Genomic DNA, 16,625 nt, shown 5'->3' on the forward strand with positions numbered 1-16,625 from the left:
GTTAATTAATGCGAGCAAAGACCATTCACATTTTCGCATTTAATTCACGCTGGCGTTAATTTCAAGATTTACAGGGTACAAAATTTGGACAAAATCGAGCCAGTGCATGAAACTGAGCTTTTCGATAGTTTGGTACTGAACATAACAATTTCGCCATTCAATAGCTCGGACCAACTATATAAAATATTTTCAACACTTCGGCCAAGAACGATTTAGTGCTGGATGCTTATAAAGATTACTTTCAGTTTGAGCTAAATGTTGGCCAGGTGTTTAGTATTTTAAAATCTAAAAGCTTTGAGGGAATGGCATGGATGGAACTGCTTCTGTTAATATCAGAACTGTGTATTCTGTACCAACCAGGACAGATGAGCAACTTGGCCCTGTAGTGATTATAATTGATGGAGATATTATGATTTTGACTTTTATATTTTTCAGCTGTTTGATGAGATGCACCTTCTTGGAGGAAGTGACAATGGCTCTTTCCTTGGACAAATGCTATTTCAAGATCCGTCCATTGATCTTACAGTTGCAAGTATTTTGAAGTAAGTTGAAGATACAGCTTGAAATATGTATAAGATAAGCTATATAAAACTAGTATTGTGTTGAAAATGCCATTTTTAGTTCCGAAGTTTAATACTTTGTAACGCTTTTATGACATATGACATATGACATAGAATACTGAAATACATAAAAAATACACAGGATCATTCTTACAAGTGTTTGATGAACCTGCACCTGCTTCTTTGTCTGTAAAAATCGACTAAGTAATTCTTTACCCAAATCACTTGATTTTATTTTGATGGAATTTTGTGTTTGAGTTTGTTCAAGGCATCAAAACTGCAGTTTCAATATATTAGTCAGGTAGCCATCTTTAATCTGAAAATAGAACTTGCAAAAGCTTCTTCCCCAAAACCTAATGGGTTAGAAGTCTGAAAGTTTATTTGGTGAGATGGTCATTATATGTAGTTTTAATTGAGTGATCATGATCAGAAAGTAAATGTGACTGCCAGCATATGTTGATGTAAGCCATCATAAACATTTCTTCAGAAACAGCTGGAACAGTTAAGCTAAATCTTCACCTTTTGAAACCTCTGTGGTGCAATATGAAATATGGTGCACTACTAAAACTATATAGCAATATGTAACAAATATTTAGTACAACTAAAAGATTGCTGATGCGATGTAAAACTTATATTTATAATGACAATAACGACACTACAACAGATAAAGAACAACATTTATTAGTTTGGGGCATATGGGGATTCTCAGTATTTACATATATAAATGAACATGAAAATAGTATATGGATACCATGAAAAGTCCCTAAATAGGAGACACACACTCAAAACTTATTTGAGGGGAAAGAGACTTGGCGGAGTATGTGAATGTGGACAGTAGAGATTATACCTGATCGCCAGGCCGTACCTCTGCCAAGTAATCCAAGTAGGAGTTGCGCACCTCATTACTTGCTCCCGAGCGCCAGGAGTACTTGGCAGAGTAGACAAGTGATGAAGAATCAGATAGTTTGACGTTGGTCTATCAAAAAGAAATCTGTATGAATTTAAAAAAAAAATAATTGACACTGAAAATATCAAGCACTTAACCAAAGAGTATTCAAAGAATGACAAATCCTAGATATTTTTTATATTTGTATACTTATCCTGCATTACTCCTTAATGCATATTACTGCTTGTTCTTGACAAAGAGCTGTGTGAAGATCTTTGCTTGAAGAAGTTGTTCCAACAAGCTGAGACGCCAACCCTTTCACACAGCTCCAAGATGACCAGGGGAAGTGATGTCATGGATTCTCACATTACTCTGGAATCCCGAACATCAGAAGGCATCATGGTTAGGCAGCTCTGCGACGGGCGGGTCTCTTTAGACCGAATAATGCAGGATAAGTATACAAATATAAAAAATATCAAGGATTTTACTAGATTTTTTACTTATCCTGCATTACTCCTTAATGCATCTTTATCTGATGGAATTGGTAGAGGGTATACCTTCAGATGTGGCTTTGTAGGCCGGGAGAATGATTGCTAGCAGCCAGATGGCGATCATGTTGTGGCTGACTTCCGCCCGCGAGGTTGCAGATTCTTGTACAAAGAGGCGGTTTCATTGTCTACGGCGTTCCTTTGAATGATGGATGTAACAACGGAGCGCTCTTACCGGGCACAGAAGCAGCTCTTCTTCATCTTCCACGCCCACAATCAAAGATAGGGTAGGGATGAGAAACGATTTATCGGGCTGTCATGGGAGCTAGTTCTTTGCAATGAAGTCCCAACACTGTGCAAGCACACCATACGCAAAGTTGATGGGTGACGTCCAGGGGCTGTAGCTCACTGATACTGACTGCTGTAGGAGCGCAAGGAGGAAGACCGTCTCTTTCATCAGATGGTAGAACGCCGCTGCATCAAGGGACTCGAAGGGCGGGTCTCTCAGCAAGGTGAGAATGACATTCAAATCCCAAGCTGGTTTCGCCTTCTGGTCTTCCAACCTGAATGAGCGAGCAGATCCTGTAGTTCCATGATTCACATCATGTGCTGATCTTCCAGAACTGCCAGGATGGAGTTGAGTGCCACAAGGTAGGTTGTATTGGCACTACCTTTGAGTCTACGCTTGTGGTGATGATAGAGCAGGAATTCAGCCAGGAATTGAGGTGATGCAGGAAATGGAAAGCCAGGTGTGTCTGAGGTCCTGCTTCCAATGAGCTGGGGCCAAGATAAGCGCCTCCAATTCTATGTTGTTGATGCACTATAGGCACTGATCGGTGGACCACAGCCCCAAGGCGACCTGTCCCTCTAGATGCGTGCACCATCCCTGCAGGGAGGCGTTTACAAATAGGCGTAAGGTCGTAAGCCCTGTCAAGGAGACGCCGCCTGATGTAGGAAGCCAGGGACATCTGAAAAAGGGCGCAGTTGAAGCCTTCCTCTGTATGTCCTATGCTGAGGTTAGGAGGCCCAGGAGGACTTGCCACAGACTCAGAGTGCGTGGCTGGTGGAGGGCTGGAACCAGGTGTCATTGTATGCGCTCCCACTGGTCCCTGGGTACAGAGAGGAGGTCGAGGTTTGTCTATTAAAGACCCCATACGAACTGAAGGCAGAATGAAGGCATCAACTCTGACTTCTTGAGGTTGATGTAACTGGTATAGGAGACAGGGGGTGAAGTCGCTGTGGCGAAGTAGAGTGACCGTGTCCCAATGATTCAAGTGTCAGTCGTCGATGTAGGCCTCAAACTGAATGTCCCGGAGATGTAGATATGAGGCTATCGGCTTGGAAAGCTGTGTGAACAGCCACGGGGCCGAGGAAATTGGTGGACTGCCCGTCGGTAATGGACTCTCAGGAAGATGAAGCATAGGAATTTCCGGTCGTCGGTATGGATTGGGACATGTAGATATGCGTCCCCGATATGCGGGCTGATGAGCACATCGTGTGCCTGGATCCGAGTTTGCAGCCGCCTGAGTGTGGTCCTTTTGTGGGGGACAAGGAAGATGGGTGAGTAGAAGCCCTGTGTTATGGCTGGGGCATGTACAACATCCTTGGCCTCCTTGGCCAGCAGCAACGAGATGTTCTGCCATAGCAGCTCCTGTTGAGTAAGGAGGTAGGCGTCCGCTGTGTGGGAGGCAGGTCATCTAAAAGCGTCAGCTTGTGCCCCTGCCTGATGTTGTTGGTGACGTATGGATCCCCCAGGATCTCCCAATTTTTCCAGAATCAAGCCAGTGTCCCACATACTGGAGAGTCGACATCTGGGACGGTTGGGGGTGGAAGGTCCTTGCGGTCACCACTTCCTCCCTTGGAGTGGCCGCCGTGGGACTGGTACGAGCACGAGGACTTGCCTTTGCCTCGCCTCTACCACAAAAGGTTGAGGTGGAGCCCCGCCCCCGGGGTGTTGCGTCACGGCTGGTAGGAGCCAGACTGGGATGACTTAAAGAGGCTGACTATGCTACCCTAGCCAGGGCCTTGATAGCAATCTCGTCTCAAGCGAAGCCTGAAACTCGGGAGTGGGTTTTAAATGGGTCAGAGGAAGACCAGGGTTGACAAAAAGAGGTCCCTCTTGAATTCTGGGTCCCTATCTGACAGAGCAAGTTAGCCAAGGCGCCGTGTGGTTGTGAGTTCAATCAGAGCGACTTGCATATGGGACCGCATATGCTCGACCAGTCTTTGGAGATAGGATAAGATGGTGGTAAGGTGGTCTATCCGGTGGGGATTATCCTCCGACAGGTCCTGGAGAGTGGCTCTGCAGCTCGACGCCATAAGTGGCTTGAGAAAATGATGAATCTCAGTTTCCATATAAGTGAGAATGTTGTCTGAAACTCATACCCAGGTGGGACAGTTGGACACGGTCATGCGGTGAAGATCCTCGTCTAACTCATGGGTGCAGTCCGCAATCTGGAGAGAGTTTATCAGATAATGGCTCCATCTGTAGCATGGGACTCTAAAGGACGAAGTCAGTGAGAGCTTGCTAAAGTCCTCGTCATGGGCCAAGATCATGTCCTTGATCAAAAGATCCGGTGGGAGGGAGGCAGGGTCCGATCTAATGGCGGTCTTACTATTGATCTCTAGGCCAGGGGAAGGAGCGACTGCCTCAAGTCTGTCCACCAACCAGTCTGCTACCTGGTCTAGCCCAAGGTGGGACTCGCCGTCAGTGGGAGTGTCATTATAACATGGGACGAAGTCACCCTCTGAGGAGTGCAAGCAGTAACCACTAGAGTGTCTGTGGACAGGAGAGCGGCTCCTAGAAGCTTACAAAGGAAAAACAGGTTTGCAGCAGTACATGTATGTGCATACAGGTGACATAAAGTCTTTTGGTGTTGGTGACAGGATAAAATACATCTGACAACAGTAATCATGTATACAGGGACTTTTCTTTTCCCTCCACCCAGAAGACTGAGACATATGGAACATGATATGGACCTATACTGACTGGATGTTCAGATACCCATGAAATAATCAAGGATGTTAGATGCAAGGCTGGTGATGATCAGCATTTATTTTGAATTTTTGTACATCACATTGACTGATGGACAAAAACATGTTGACTACAGTTCACAATGGTTTGTGTTCCTTAAGGGACATGCATGAGCGTCACTCACATAACTGAGCATACTGCAACAAACCCGGAAAGTCCTGCCAGAATAATTATACATTATTTCATTGGTGAGAACCCATAAAAAAAAATGCATAAGGTAGGATCTTTTCCATGTACTTTTCTCTAACAGAACAGAACTGCAAGAATTGTCATTGTGCCCTATTCCTTATTCAAAAGATAACATTCTCTTATAAATATATGTCAAACTCACCAGTTTAAGTGCCACCCTGGTTCTTGTGATTAAACAAACACAAATTTCATGTACTGTTGCAAGAAATTAATGATTCATATTCATATTACAATTATATTTTAGAATTGTTTTGTTTGGAAACAAACCACTTAATGCACAAGAATAATGTCCATATGAGTTTAATATGTACATGTTAAGGATCTTATCTATTTATTTCTTATTCATGGAGTACTAAAATTAAATAATGACACCAGGTAGTTACTAATTCATATAATTGATTTTCAGGAGGAAAGATTATACTTGTTAAATTTATAAAAGTTACAGTAAATCCTATCTCACGCTATGCATTTCATCCTTCTTCTTCAGATCCATGTGTGGAAACGTCCCCAATCAAAGTTTCCAGCTTCTAAGCTCCTTTCGCCCACACACCCCTTGCATCACCATGACGACCAACTCTTACAATCAGGTGACACCAGAATCTCGTGCAGCCTGCTGTACATGATTTGGTCACCTGACACCCTTTGCCTCATCATTCTCTTTCTTGGAGCTGACAGGCTAGAGTAACTGGGATGCGGGGTCGGATGGGCGGGCATAGATTGTGTGAGATAGGACAAGTATACTATTATAAATATTTAATTAACTGTAAAATTTAGAAAGTTTTAAATTTATCATACCTCACTCTATGAATATATCCCATGGTTGGATGGTGGGTCGCAGATTACCCTAGCCTGTATTCATCTTATAACAGTTAGATGTACATGAGGAAGCTGTTGCTGAACATGCTTCAACCATAAGATTGTCACACATTTGCGTCTGTACACAATGACTCGTGATTTTATGGGTGGATCACCGCACTTGAGTGAGAATACCCCTTTATGATACAATTACTCAACGTCATGCCATTGGGTATAACATATGCTGTGTGTCTTCGCATAGGACATCAATCAATCAATCTTTATTTCAAGTACTGAAAAGGGCTTAGGCCTATGGTACATATGCAAATGTGACGGATTTGGTACAAGGAAACCCTTTGAGGATTTGAACATGGACGTTTGTGCACAGTGTAACTTGGAGCCCGCCATTGCTGCTTTGCAGCTATATTTAAAGTTTATTTCTATTCTTTATTTTTTTCTATGTGTTGAATTTCAGATTGTAAAACTTCCTTTTCATTGTCAGTCTTCCTGTACTCACTGCCGAACTCGATCTGATGTCTTGTTTAATATTGCAGTTAAAGTGAATCTTGTTACCTTTTCTAGACCAGGCATAATCTTTCTCATCCTTCAATGTTTAAAGTTGTTGCAAGGTGATTTCCACATTGAAACCCAGAGCGTATCCCAGAAATCAATATGTACACAACTAAAATCTGAAGTCAGTAAATGACCACCACTGGACAAAATATCATCCATACCAAAAAATCCAAAACTTGGAAATACCACCATTCCAATTGGAAATATGACCATTCCAATATTTGGAAAGGTCATATTTCCAAGCTTGGATTTGTTTGGATTTGTTTGGAAATGTTTGGATACAACATGTCATAATCATATCTGTTAAAAGTTGTACAACTTTTGACCTTATGTGAGATTAGTAATGGCATGAAAGTAAATGATTAAGAGTATTTTGGCACTATGTACCACGAAAAGACCAAATCATGAGCAAATTTAACTAAAAGAATTTCTGTCATATAAAGTGGCTACTCTTTATATTTAATTTCTTATCTTCCTTGTCTATAATCATATGACATTGACTTTGAACTTTTAACAATTAAACAAATATTTTGTTTTCCCATACCTACTTACGGTTGTCGTAGAACAAAGACCGTTTCGAGAATAGCGGGCCTCATTATTATAATTTGAACTAATATACATATGTACATAATAGTACTAGGTATAAATGAATTTTGATAAGTGTTTGTACAAGAATATGAACTTCGAATTATCTCGGAATTATGCGCAACACATAGGGCTGAAAATTTTATAATTGTTCTGGAACTATCTGACGGTAATTCAAAACAGGGAACAAGATTTCGTCAAATGAATCCTTGAGCCAGAAATGCAATGATTTAAATGCTGACAAAATGAATAAACATATCTGGAAGGAGTAGACTGTTCATGTGTACAATTATATGCTACGTCTATTGCCAATGAAGTTTATCACCCCATGTTATAGCATTTGTTTCATATAAAAGATAGAAACCAAATAAATGGGACAATTAGTTGTTATGAATTAGCTTTACCTCTGTGACATATCACACAACTAAATGTGAATATGTTTATCAAATAATCAATTACAGTAATTAACCTAGTGTCCTTATTTATACACAATTTAATTACGTATTGGGGTACAATATATAATACACATATACACGGAATGATTTCTTATTTTGTCAATTTAATCATAACCCAAATCATACAAATCAAAGTGTGAAAGTAGTGACTAACTTTATGATCAAGGGTATAAATACTCAATTGTATCTATTAATCTTAATAGTATAACAATAAACCCTGTGTATATACTGAGCATATTTAGATACATCCGGATCTACGACCGCAGCCATATAATCAATCAAGGAAAGTATATTAGATTGAATTATAAATGTGCTATCACTTAAACAAAATTTTCCATTATCCATGTAAGCCTAAACCTGGGAGAAATAAAGTTCTGTTCTGTTCTGAAGACGCCGTCATGATTAGTTGGCGCCGGTCTAGACTGTCCAGTCAACGTGAATATACAAACCGTGATGTTACTTGACCAGTTGATGACACCTGTCAAACTCAAAGTGCCCCTGGTCCTCCACCCACCATGTGTAATACTTTAGTGTACTTGATTGTTTAATTTGCAGTTATATCACTGTCAGGCTGAGTGATGAGAGAATACATTTTGTTGTTTTTGTTAACGATCGTTTCCATTTTCAACGTGGTAACCTTATAAGTGACTAACTTTTTTATCATGATGAAATGAAACATATTAAAATAATCAGAGGGACTGACGATCGCATTTTTCGCATAAATGTCATGCTCGCATTAATTTCATGATTTACTGAAGATAGATTTGAACATTTCTGAGCAACGATCATGTTTGGGTAAGGGAAGTAATCTTGTCTCCGCTTGCAATTGAATTCAGTTCCGAGATCGCAGCTTGACTGTTCGGTACGTCCGAAAGGCGGCATCCATGTTGTTCACGCTCCGCTGATCACGGGGCCTCATTTGTCTGTATTCTGCTTATGAGCCGGGATGCGCATGAAACACGGGTGTCAAAACGAATATATTTACCAATTATACGTACGGTCAATTAGCCAGTCCAAGAGACAATACCCTGGTTCTACCACCTTTAGGTGTAATTACGTCGCATGCCCCTGGTTCACGGTTCGCCTGATCTCCCGCGATAAAACCACGATGTTTATTTACATCAAGCCTCCGACAGCGCCGACTTCCTGTGTACATGTACGTACATGGCAATAAATGGTTTGACAGTTGTTTGACGGAATCAATCAATAATTATTGACACAGTGATGTAATTAAAATTTGTCACTATTCACAACTCCTATTTTTATTTTTCTATTGTTCAGCTGTATTTTCAACCAGTTCTATATGTATAAAAAATCTTCTCTTGTATTTATAAACCAAACCTAAAAACATTATATAAGAACAATTGTGTTTTAAAACCGTACGTTTTCTATTAAAACAACCATGCAAGTAAGATTTCAGACGTAATACTACTTTAGTCACTCCACAAATTACACATCTTATATGCTGCAATCGCAGCGAATGTAATGCTACTACGTCATAGCTGCCTCGGTAATTAAGGGCTGGAATGTTTTTGTGAGGGCAGTTAGAGCAGACGAATTTCCCCCCTCGCTGTATAATGACGGTCGCTAACCGTATGTGTATTTTTACTGTTTTTGGCTTGATTTGATTGTCCTTTGGTGAAAACAAATGTTCAATTGTGAAAGCAAACCCTTTTCCCCTGAACGTTAAAAGACAACTGACTTTGTTTTTGTCTGAAATATCATCGTTTGGAGTCGTTTATATATTCGGAAATCCATATTATGGTCAATATTTATAATATAATATGGACAATGGTAAAATTCATTATCACAGTTTAAGTGCTATTCACAAATGTATGTAAATCTACTTCGTGATGAAATAAGCATGGCAATAAATGTATGCATCTGATTCTTCATTTGTTCTGTATTCTGTGACGAGAATGAGTTTCGTTAATGATGATCACTCTCACAGATTTTTTGATAAGAGGATAGGACTTTAACTGGAGAATAGTTATGAAAAATATACTAGCCACTTAAAGAAACTGTGCACGGAGAAAATATAGATATAAGGGCACACCGTCCACATATGAAATATAGGTTTGAACACAGCAATTATTGGAGACATTCAAACGCCCATGCACGTGCCATGCAATATGACGTCACTGATGGGGGCCTATGGACGTGCAATGTGTTACTGCACGTGCATCCTGTGCAGCTGTACACAGCATGTGCAACTCAAAATTCGCTGTCACTGTGGAAAGCATGATCTGTGGTCATTCAAAAATTTAAAACTTCTCAGGCGCAGACACAAGCATATCACAAGCAAATCATGCCAAGATTGACAGCTGCACAGCGTCATGAAGCCACCGGAATGATCCGAGCGGGAATGAGGCAACAACAGGTGGCAACACATTTCCAATGCCATCGTAACACGATATCGGTATTGGTGAGGCGTTATGAGAACACAAATGACGTTGCCGACCACGCACGTTCAGGAGGTCCCCGAGTAACGACGCCAAGACAGGACTGATGGATTCGAGTTACACATCTCTGACACAGGTTCCAAACGGCAGTAACGACGTCCCAGACAATTCCTGGACTGCGCCGTATCCATCCCAACACTGTCAGGAATCGTTTACGTCAGTACGGGATTCTACCACGACGCCCTGCCATACGTCCCATCCTGACACACCGTCATCGCGTCAACCGTCTAATATGGTGGAGAAATGTCTTTACAGCTGAATCGAGGTTCAACATTTCCCACAGTGACGGGCGCCAACGTGTCTACCGACGTTTGGGAGAACGTTATGCACGCAACTGTATTGTGGAGAGGAATCGTTTTGGAGGTGGCTCTGTGATGATTTGGGGTGGGATAACAGCACGGCACCGAACCCCTTTGGTGGTTGTTCAGGGCAATCTTAACGGTGTTGGCTACAGAGATCAGATTTTGAGGCCTGTGGTCATTCCTTTCCTGCAACGTCATGGCCCGGGATTGACATTTCAACAGGACAACGCTCGTCCTCACACGGCTAGGGTCGCAATGGATTTCCTTCACCATAACAATGTCATGTTACTGCCATGGCCTGCAAATTCTCCAGATCTCTCCCCAATAGACCATGTGTGGGATGAAATGGAGCGCCGTCTGCGTCGTCTTCCACATCCTCCAGATAACGTCTGTGACTTGGCACAGGATTTGAGGAGGATATGGCAGGCCATTGCCCAGGCCTTCCATGCCCATTTGGTGGACTCCACGCGTCGCCGATGCACTGCTGTGATTGACACACAGGGTGGTCATACCCATTATTGACTTTGTGACTTTGTCGTATGACCCCCTACTCCATTTTGATTTTCTGACGTCATCGTAACAGATTTTGTTCAAGTCCCGTTGACATTTTCTAATAGTCCGATCATTCAGCTGCTACAGCATCTGCATTATTTTGTTCTTGCTGTGTTGTATTTCAATCCAGATTATATTTTCTCTGTGCACAGATTCTTTATGTGGCTAGTATATATATATAAGTATAGGCGGTCTGTGCACATGTGGTGAAACTGATACCTCATTGATTTGCTAATCGGGACTTGGAAATCATAGTCTGTCCTTAAACTGATTTTAAAATATATGGTTTTGACTGTAGTACGTCCTGACATCATAATATTATGTTGTAAACAACTTATCTTATCTTATGTTAAGTAAAACAATTATTGATAACTTCCTGAATTCCAATTGTTCAATGAACAGAATTATTCACAGATCTGGCGTGAGACAACAATAAATTAGATGTTACCAAAGATTCTCCATTTTATGATCTTAGGCACATGTTGGCGCACTTACATGTGAGCCGTCTAGATGACTGTCTGTTTTGTAATTAAATGGCAGCTGCCATCCAGCCGAATACTTAATCTTGAGACCTATTAGTTGTCTCATAATTAACCAAAACATTAGCCCAAGAAACCAAACTCTAGCTTACTCACCCCAATATCCCAAAGAATAACTAACTACCTCAATGAACACCAAACTCAAAATCTTAAACAAAACTGCAAAAAATCAAATATCTTCACCACTAAACTCAAAATACCCAAAATAGACACAACGCTAGCTAACCAAATAATTAAACAAACGGACCCAAACATAGCTAAAACCACCACACTTGCATACATACACGAAAATTGGCCAAATGGGTGTCACATATACACTGACGGATCTTCAGACCCGATCTCCAACCACACAGGCTTCGGAGTCCATACCACACAACCAGTTATATCCACACAATCTTACCGACTCCCTAACAACCAATCTATATTCACGGCAGAACTAATGGGCATGGCCTCAGCCCTGCATAAACAAAAATCTAAAAACAACAATAAAATCCTAATTCTCACCAACTCCCTTAGTGGACTACAAGCCCGCAAAAACAAAAATACCAAAAAACGACCTAAATTAATAAACCAAATACTTAAAAGCTCCAACGACCTAACGAAAGCAGGCAAACAAATAACCTTCTTGTGGATCCCCGCCCACGTAGGAATTTATGGCAACGAAAGCGCCGACAAAGCAGCTAAATTATCTCTCAAAATACCAGAAATAAGCCTAAACCTACCCATCTCAAAATCAGAAATTAAAAGTGTAAACAAACAAAAAATAACCAAAAAATGGCATAATCAATATCAAAACTCAAATAGCCAAATCAAAAAATGCTCAGAAAACCACTAGCCAAACCTAAAATCCTACACCCCTCTAAAAAAATTGACAGATTAATTACAAAACTGCAAACAGGACACACGAACCTAAATAACCACCTAAAAAAACTTCAAAGACACACCACAGGAAACTGCCCCCACTGCGAACAACCCGAAACCATAGAACACACACTCATCCACTGCACCCACTACCAAACACACAGAACCACACTTCAAACCACCCTCAATCTAAATAAGGTTCCTACTCTAGATGAAATACTAAACCCTCAAAATAAACTAGAAAACTTCAAGGCCCTTGGCGGATTCCTAATCAAAACAGACCTAATTAAGCGCATCTAAAAACTAATTAATCTACCAATCCAAAATCCAATAAACATACAAACACCCACCTCACCTGGCTCCCTTAGTTCCCTCCTCCACTCCCTCTTGGGTTGCACACACCACTTTCACCCTTTTCGGAATACACTAAATGGTCCGCCCAGGCCCGTGTGCGAAACACGCTGCAGTCGGAAAGCGCACGTTAAATCTTCTATATCAGTTAGTAGTAGTCTCAGCCTTACACAATCAGCAATCTAAAAAAACAACAAAAAATCCTCATCCTAACCGACTCCCTCAGCGGAGTACAAGCCCTCAAAAATAAAAACACTAAAAACCACTCCAAACTAATAAATCAAATACTCAATGGCTCAAACAACTTAACTAGGGCAGGTAAATAAATAGAGTTCATTTGGACCCCCGCCCATGTAGGAATCTTTGGAAATGAAAAGGCAGATAAAGCAGCAAAATTGTCCCTTTAACTCCCAGAAATAAGCTTAAACTTACCCAGCTCAAAATCAGAAATCAAAAGTCTCACTGAACAAAAAATCAACAAAAAATGGCAAAATATACCAAAACTTAAATAGCCAAATCAGGAAAGTACTAAAAAAACACCTAAATAAACCAAAAATACTACACCCATCCAAAAAATTCGACAGAATAATTACTAAACTACAAACAGGAAACACCAGAACACGTACTCATTCACTGCACACACTACCAAACAACACTACAGACCACCCTAAATCTTTAAACCGGACTTACACTAGAATCAATCCTAAATCCACAAAATAAATTAGAAAAAATCAAAGCCTTAGGTTTATACCTAATTAGTCGCATTTAAACCCCAAATAAAATAATAAAACCAAAACAACCTTATCTAACAACCACCCAACACACACAGCTCCCTTAGTTCGCCCCCCACCCACTCTTGGCATTCTTTCCAAATCTCAAAATTTCAAAATTACTTTATAAGCAACCCCTAAAGCCACTAATTCATAGTCAAATTACTGATAAAACATATTTTAACTTGTTCCTTCTAACCATATTTCCAAACAATTCCATACCATTCCAAACCATTCCAAGTCATTGCAAACATTTCCAGTGTTGGAAATATGTTTGGAAATGTTGCCATTCCAATTTTGGATTTTCTAAATGGATGACGGCAGTCTGTAGATAATGCAGCCTGGACCAGACAATTCAGTGTGGTGTTAAACAACAAAGAAACAAACAAATCATGTTTTAAAATTTTTTAAAATTTGTTTTCTTTCCATGGACACAATTTGGACTTAGTCTCGAACAAGTAGCATTTGTTTCCAACCACAACTCTGCCTGAAACCATTATCTTTCAAGGCTATAATTTGCTGGTATTTTTCGACGCACATTTACAGAAACAACTTGAACTAATGTATCAAAGAAAAAGAGAGGGGAGGTATATGTTTTTGAGTAAAAACACAGTCTAGTCTGAAATTTGAGTAATATTTAATGTGACTTACGTGCTGCTGAATCGTGTTGATTCCATGTTCAGCAAATATTAGTTTCATATCAAATGCACACCATTACATTACATATGAAGGGCACCCAAACTTTAATGTGATTGAGACAACTCCCTAAAGATTTGATACAACTGTGACATGCAACGTGTATGAGTTCGTAACTTAGAGTCTATGGTAACTGATCCTTGATGAAAGTTGAACAAAGGTTATTGCGATTGAGACTCCCCTGGCAATCATGTATACCATATTCATCAACTACAGATCAGAACAATCACTCCAAACATTAAAACTTGCTGTTTATTGTTTCAGAGACTGCAAGTCAGGTAAAGCTGCATACTCAGCCTTCAGACTGGACAATTTCAAAGACTTCAATATCACAGCTCTGGTTGATTACAAGAGTGTAAGTGTACTGATGGTCCATGTTTATATATAAAGAAGCATATATTATGCATGTTATAAAATGTAAGACTTAATTCAACAATCATAATTCTTACGAATCCTCTACCACATAATTGCCATAAATCCCATATTTCGAGTTTCGATAGAGCTCCTCTCCACTGTCAACTACACATGATTAGTTGTTCTCCTAACAGCACATACCGCTCTCTTGTGTGCAAGGCAGGAAGACATCTCTTCTTTCCAGTGTGTGCCGGAGTACATATCTCCTTCACATGACCATCTCTACCACCGGTTGTAGTTACACTTACAGTAGTATAGATGATAGGGATCCTGGCCCACTTCGACTGGAGCCAGATTTATATACCTATACTGCTACTACAGAGGGAATTTTTATGCAAAAATAATGATGTGCACAAACAATCGTCATGATCTGTATTAAAAGAATCATCAATATTAATTAATAATGGATCAAATTTAATATAGCCCACGAGGATATTGGAAAGGTGTAGGAGCAATAAAACAATTAGCCACCGCGGCTAAGGTATCTAAAGATGTGGCCAAGGATTGGCTAAAGAAACAAGCGATGTGGCGAATATACTTACCAGCCCCGCATTATATCTCGAGGAAGAAGTTTGATATTTTTACAAGGAATGAAGTTCATCAGGGTGACCTCTTGTTTCTTCCCCATGATAAGGTAAGACGCAAAACATATAAATCTGCTTTAACCGTAGTGGATGTGGCTAGTCGCTACAAGGAGGCTGAACCATTAACCTTGAAAGATTCAACAGAAGTAGTTAATGCACAGAGTCACATATATAAATGCGGCACACTAAAATGGCCTAAGTTATTTCAAGTGGATCCTAGTCGCGAGTTTATGGGATCAGTAACTAAACTGTTAACAAAGCACGAAGTCGAAATCAGGCGTGGTGAAAAAGAGGCCCACCATAGTCAAGCTATCGTTGAAAGATTTAACCGTACATTAGCGGAACGTTGGCTATCAGTATGGGATTGAAATGAAATCGGAACAATTGAGATCAACCGAATGGGTGACACGATTATCAGCTGTTGTATCAGCGCTGAATAATTAAGTAACAAGATTAATCGGGAAGAAACCATCCGATGCGATTAAAATGTGAGTTCAGAATCTTCAGCACCGAGGAGAGGCAAAGAACAAAAACATCCGGATAGAGTAAGCGTAAGATATTTATACCAGCCCGGTGAACTCGAAGGAGGCCTATGTCGTGCAACCGATCCAATTTGGTCTCTTAAGATATATAACATTAGTCGGTTGGTTATGAAAGTAGGAGAGCCCATTCTTTATTATCTGAAAGATGGACCGAGCAGGGCATTTGTATGAGAAGAGTTGCTCATAGTTCCCAATGATACCGTATTACCACCATAACCATAAGCATAGGTAGTTACACCATCCTTATCAATCCATCTCTTTGTATCTAAGGGGGATAATGATGTCTTGTGCATTCTAATCCATATATCCTGTGATTGACACTTCTTAAAGAGTTCATATTCTTTTTTACCACATACTTCTTAACACCCTTAGCTTTTCTTATCTCTCCATTATCAGACTTCTTTATAGAATACTAAGATTTAGGTCTTAATCTGACATGCTCCGCTATAGGAGTCCCAGCACATTCATCCTTCATTTACCTAACACCTTTTTATTTACTACACTGTGCAGTGGATTATCTTTTGGGTAATCGCTTGTGTCGTACAGATCTATTTTTTCTGCCGTATCTTTATACACATCCTCGGTTTGTATTTCCATCAACAAAGAATCTGTGTCGGTATATAACACCTCGCATCTATCGCCGTATTGCTTCTTAAGTTCGTTGTAATAAAAGTCATACATTAAGTGTTTTGACAAGTCGAGAATACTCATACCAACATACACCGGTCTGTTGAATTTTATATTACTCTTCTGCATATGTAGTGTGGCTAAGTCGTTATCGAATATCTTGCTTCTGTTAAAAGCCGGACTGGCTATAAGTTTCCTTAGTCTTTCTTCCTCATTAGATCTGACTAATTTAACATCAACACGCTTCCGTAGATTCTCCATAGTTTTACCAAATACTGAGTTATTCATGAGCTTATATAGATTCTTTTCGAAATCGCTGGTAGCTATCTTTCGTAAATCTGTGTTCAGCCTTATGTAGGG

General features: G+C 40.2%; 1 protein-coding gene across 4 annotated transcripts in view; it reads left to right on the top strand.

The window, feature by feature from the left end:
* The window catches only part of LOC139452190 (prominin-1-like), a 508,194-nt gene that overhangs the window by 210,488 nt on the left and 281,081 nt on the right, over positions 1–16,625 (top strand). For all 4 annotated transcript variants that reach the window (XR_011652352.1, XM_071233561.1, XM_071233559.1 and 1 more), the window contains 2 exons: positions 436–542; positions 14,363–14,453. Coding sequence is in view for 3 of the 4 variants with exons in the window: in XM_071233561.1 (XP_071089662.1) it covers positions 436–542; positions 14,363–14,453 (198 nt within the window). In the remaining variant the exon portion in view is untranslated. The remainder of the gene's footprint in view (positions 1–435; positions 543–14,362; positions 14,454–16,625) is intronic.

The sequence above is a fragment of the Haliotis cracherodii genome, unplaced genomic scaffold, assembly GCF_022045235.1.
Source record: "Haliotis cracherodii isolate W230 unplaced genomic scaffold, xgHalCrac1.p SCAF_9, whole genome shotgun sequence".
NCBI classification, from domain to species: Eukaryota; Metazoa; Mollusca; class Gastropoda; order Lepetellida; family Haliotidae; genus Haliotis; species Haliotis cracherodii.